The sequence below is a fragment of the Sarcophilus harrisii genome, chromosome 1 (genome assembly GCF_902635505.1).
Source record: "Sarcophilus harrisii chromosome 1, mSarHar1.11, whole genome shotgun sequence".
NCBI lineage: Eukaryota > Metazoa > Chordata > Mammalia > Dasyuromorphia > Dasyuridae > Sarcophilus > Sarcophilus harrisii.
In genome coordinates, this window is record NC_045426.1 from 658,140,900 (window position 1) to 658,144,997 (window position 4,098).

General features: G+C 34.9%; 1 protein-coding gene across 1 annotated transcript; it reads left to right on the plus strand.

The window, feature by feature from the left end:
* The first annotated feature begins 1,783 nt into the window (after window positions 1–1,783).
* On the plus strand, window positions 1,784–2,626 carry LOC100917406 (olfactory receptor 7D4-like). The gene is made up of 2 exons (XM_031948021.1): window positions 1,784–2,135; window positions 2,421–2,626. The coding sequence occupies exons 1-2, from the start codon at window positions 1,784–1,786 to the stop codon at window positions 2,624–2,626; spliced, it is 558 nt and encodes a 185-aa protein (XP_031803881.1).
* The last annotated feature ends 1,472 nt before the right edge of the window (window positions 2,627–4,098 follow it).

The following is a 4,098-nucleotide window of genomic DNA, read 5'->3' on the forward strand; positions in this document are numbered from 1 at the left end:
GTAATTCAATTAAAAATGATATGAGTTTCTAGTAGACAGTAAATTCACTATGAGTCAACAGTAGTAGGGCAGACAAAACAACATAAATAAAACATATATTATATTAAAGGAGACATAGCTTCTACTAAGAATGAGGTGATTAATCCATAGTCCTCATCTGAAATTTTGTGTTTACTTCTGGGTACCACAATTTGGAAAGACTATTTACAATCTGGAAAGGATGCAAAGGAAAATAGCCAGGAATAGTGAAGGACCTGTGAACACTAGCTAAAGGAACTCGAGTTATTTGGCCTAAAGAAAAGAAAACATGAGATAAGGGCTGATTGTCTTCACATTTTTTAAAGTAATGTTACATGGAAGTCCTTTTTGTAAGGACTTAAAGGGTAGTATGAGAGCATCCAATAGAATTTTAAAACTGGCATATTTTTGCTCAATAGAAACAAAAGTAAGAGCAAACCCAGAGTGGAATAGGCTCCTTCAGGAAACTAAAAGGTTTTCTTTCCACGGAGGTATTCAAGGAAATAGGTAAAGCCCACTTGACAATTATATTGTAAAGTGGATTTTTACATGTTTTATACTATGTATCCTATGGCATTCTTTTCATTTCTCTGTGAATTTATCATTACAGTTAAAAAATCAATGGTCTAACTCCTTCATACTTTATGAATCGGTTCTTTTTCTGGGAGCAAAAGTATCTTCACGTGCTTTTGGTTTTTAAACTAGGTAGTTAACATAATCAAAATGACTTAGTGTCTCAAAGATTTCATAAAACAATATTGTTGATACTATATACACTGGTCTTTTAGTTCTGCTCATTTAATTTTTCTTCATTTCATGCAAGACTATTCATGTTTTTCTGAGATCAATGAAATCATCATTTCTTATTGTACAGGGGCAATAGATCATGGTGATCGTATAACTATTTCCTAACTAATAAATATGCCCCAAATTTCCAGTTCTTTGTCACTAAAAAGAAAGCTGTTATAAATACTTTAGAAAATGTAGATTTATTTCCTTTTTCTCCAATTATCTTTGAAAATAAACCTGATAGTAGTACAGATTGGTCAAAGCAAATAGGCAGTTTAATAACTCTTTTGGCCTTATACCTTATTGCTTTCCAAAATGGTTGGGCCAGTTCATGGTTCCACCAACAATGAATTAATTTTCCAATTTTCCACATGTACTCTAACATTTGTCATTTTCCCTTCCACTCATTTTAGCTTATCTCATAAATGTAAAATAATTTTTCAAGGCTATTTTAATTCAGATTTATATAACCAATAATGATTTAAAGCAGTTTTTCATATAATTATAATTTGTTTTTATTTTTCATTGAAAAACTGCCTTTTTGTATCATTTAACCACTTATGAACTGAGGAATGGCATCCCTTTCTTTATCTTAGTGTTCAGTGGTCATTGATTCTTTGATTCATTACTAAATGTGGTTGTTTTGTATAAACTAGAAAGATTTACAGATATTTTTATGTTCACAGACTTCATCTTCTATTGAGGTTGCATATAGAAATGGAGATTTGCCCAAAAAGATATGAAGTGGCAGAGACAGGGAAGGAAATTAGAAGCTCTAAGTCAACATTTTTTGTTTTTTCCCTTTCATATAAAAGGATAATTGTATTTTTACATTATGCCCTTCTCATTTCTCTTTCTCAGCAGAAAAATCTACCAAATAGTCCCAGAAAACCAAACAGAATTCAGTGAATTTATCCTTCTGCGATTTTCTGAGAAACCAGAGCAGCAGGGGCCTCTCTTTGGGCTGTTTTTAGGCATGTACTTGGTGACAGTAGTTGGAAACATGCTCATAATGTTGACTATTGGCTCTGACTCTCACCTTCACACCCCTATGTACTTCTTTCTTTCCAACTTATCCTTTGTGGATTTCTGTATGGTATCTACCACAGTCCCCAAGATGTTGGTGAGCCTCTTGGCAGAAAACAAAGCCATCCCCTATGCTGACTGTCTTGTCCAGATGCACTTCTTTATGATTTTTTCTGCTTTGGACAATTTCCTGCTCACTGTGATGGCCTATGATCGTTTTGTGGCTATTTGTCACCCTCTACGCTATACAATTATCATGAATCCTAGGCTGTGTGGCCTGCTGGTGCTGCTTTCCTGGATAATAAGCATTCTAAATTCCCTTCTTCTCAGTCTGATGATAACAAGACTCTCCTTCTGTGCAGAACATGAAATTCAGCACTTCTTTTGTGATTTTGCTGAAGTTCTGAAACTCTCTTGTTCTGACACCCTTATTACTTATGTCGTGTTATATTTTATTACTGGGTTGCTGGGTATGATACCCTTCACAGGAATTCTTTTCTCTTATGCTCAGATTTTTTCTTCCATTTTGAAAGTCCCATCTGCTCAAGGTAAGTATAAAGCCTTTTCTACTTGTGGATCTCATCTCTCTGTTGTTTCCTTATTCTATGGCACAGGGCTTGGAGTGTATTTGTGTTCTTTAGTTACTCACTCTTCCTGGAAGAAAACAGTTGCTTCAGCAATGTATGCTGTGATAACACCCATGTTAAACCCCTTCATCTATACACTAAGGAATAAGGACATTAAAAATGCCCTTAGGAAACTCATTAGCAGAATATCTTCCTCTAATAGATGAGGCTAGCACAGGGTCTTTGTTTTTTTTTTTTTTTTTTTTTTTCTCTTTTTTTTTTTCTTGGCCCTCTTTTTTTTTTTTTAATAAAGCTTTTTATTTTATTTTTTTAATAGTAACTTTTTATTGACATAATCCATGCCAGGGTAATTTTTTTTTACAACATTATCCTTTGCACTCACTTCTGTTCCTATTTTTCCCTCCCACCCTCCACCCTCTCCCCTAGATGGCAAGCAGTCCTATATATGTTGAATATGTCCTAGTATATACTAGATACAATGTATGTGTGCAGATCCAAACAGTTCTCTTGTTGCACAGGGAGAATTGGATTCAGAAGGTAAAAATAACCCAAGAAGAAAAACAAAAATGTAAACAGTTTACATTCATTTCCCAGTGTTTTTTCTTTGGGTGTAGCTGCTTCTGTCCATCATTGATCAATTGAAACTGAATTAGGTCTCTTTGTCAAAGAAATCCACTTCCATCAGATTACATCTTCATACAGTATCGTTGTTGACGTATATAATGATCTCTTGATTCTGCTCATTTCACTTAGCATCAGTTCATGTAATTCTCTCCAAGCCTCTCTGTATTCATCCTGCTGGTCATTCTTACAGAACAATAATATTCCATAACATTCATATACCACAATTTACCCAACCATTCTCCAATTGATGGGCATCCACTCAGTTTCCAGCTTCTAGCCACTACAAACAGGGCTGCCACAAACATTTTGGCACATATTGGTCCCTTTCCCTTCTTTAGTATCTCCTTGGGGTATAAGCCCAGTAGAAACACTGCTGGATCAAAGGGTATGCACAATTTGATAACTTTTTGGGCATAATTCCAGATTGCTCTCCAGAATGGTTGGATTTGTTCACAGCTCCACCAACAATGTATCAATGAAACCCAGTTTTCCCGCATCCCCTTCAACAATCATCATTATTTTTTCCTGTCATCTTAGCCAATCTGACAGGTGTAGCACGGGGTCTTTGAAAAGAGACATTGGTACTTTGAGGGAAAATATTGGGAGGGAGAAATCTTAGATTCTTCATTCCTCTCCCCACTCAAATCTTTTTACTATTTAGCCATTAAAGTGGTCTCTTCTAAAGTATTAGGTTTCACTGTCACTCTTCTCCCACTGAATACAAGTGGCTCTCCATTGCCTCTAGGATCTAATACAAAATCCACTATATGATATTCAATTCTCTTTATATACAAGACACTTTTTATTTTTGTAGTAATACCTTATTTCCAGCACATATTCTTGGTTCCATTGGCAATAACCTTTCTGCTATTCCATAAGCAAGACTGTTCCTCATGTTTCAAAGACTGTCTCTGCTCAACTCCAATTACTGGTTTCTTTTGTTTCTTTAAGTCCCAATTTTTAATATATCCCAAATTTTATTGAAAGCTTTCCCCAACCACTCTTCCCTTTGTTAATGATTTATTAGTCATTGTTAATGTTTTTTTTTTACCTA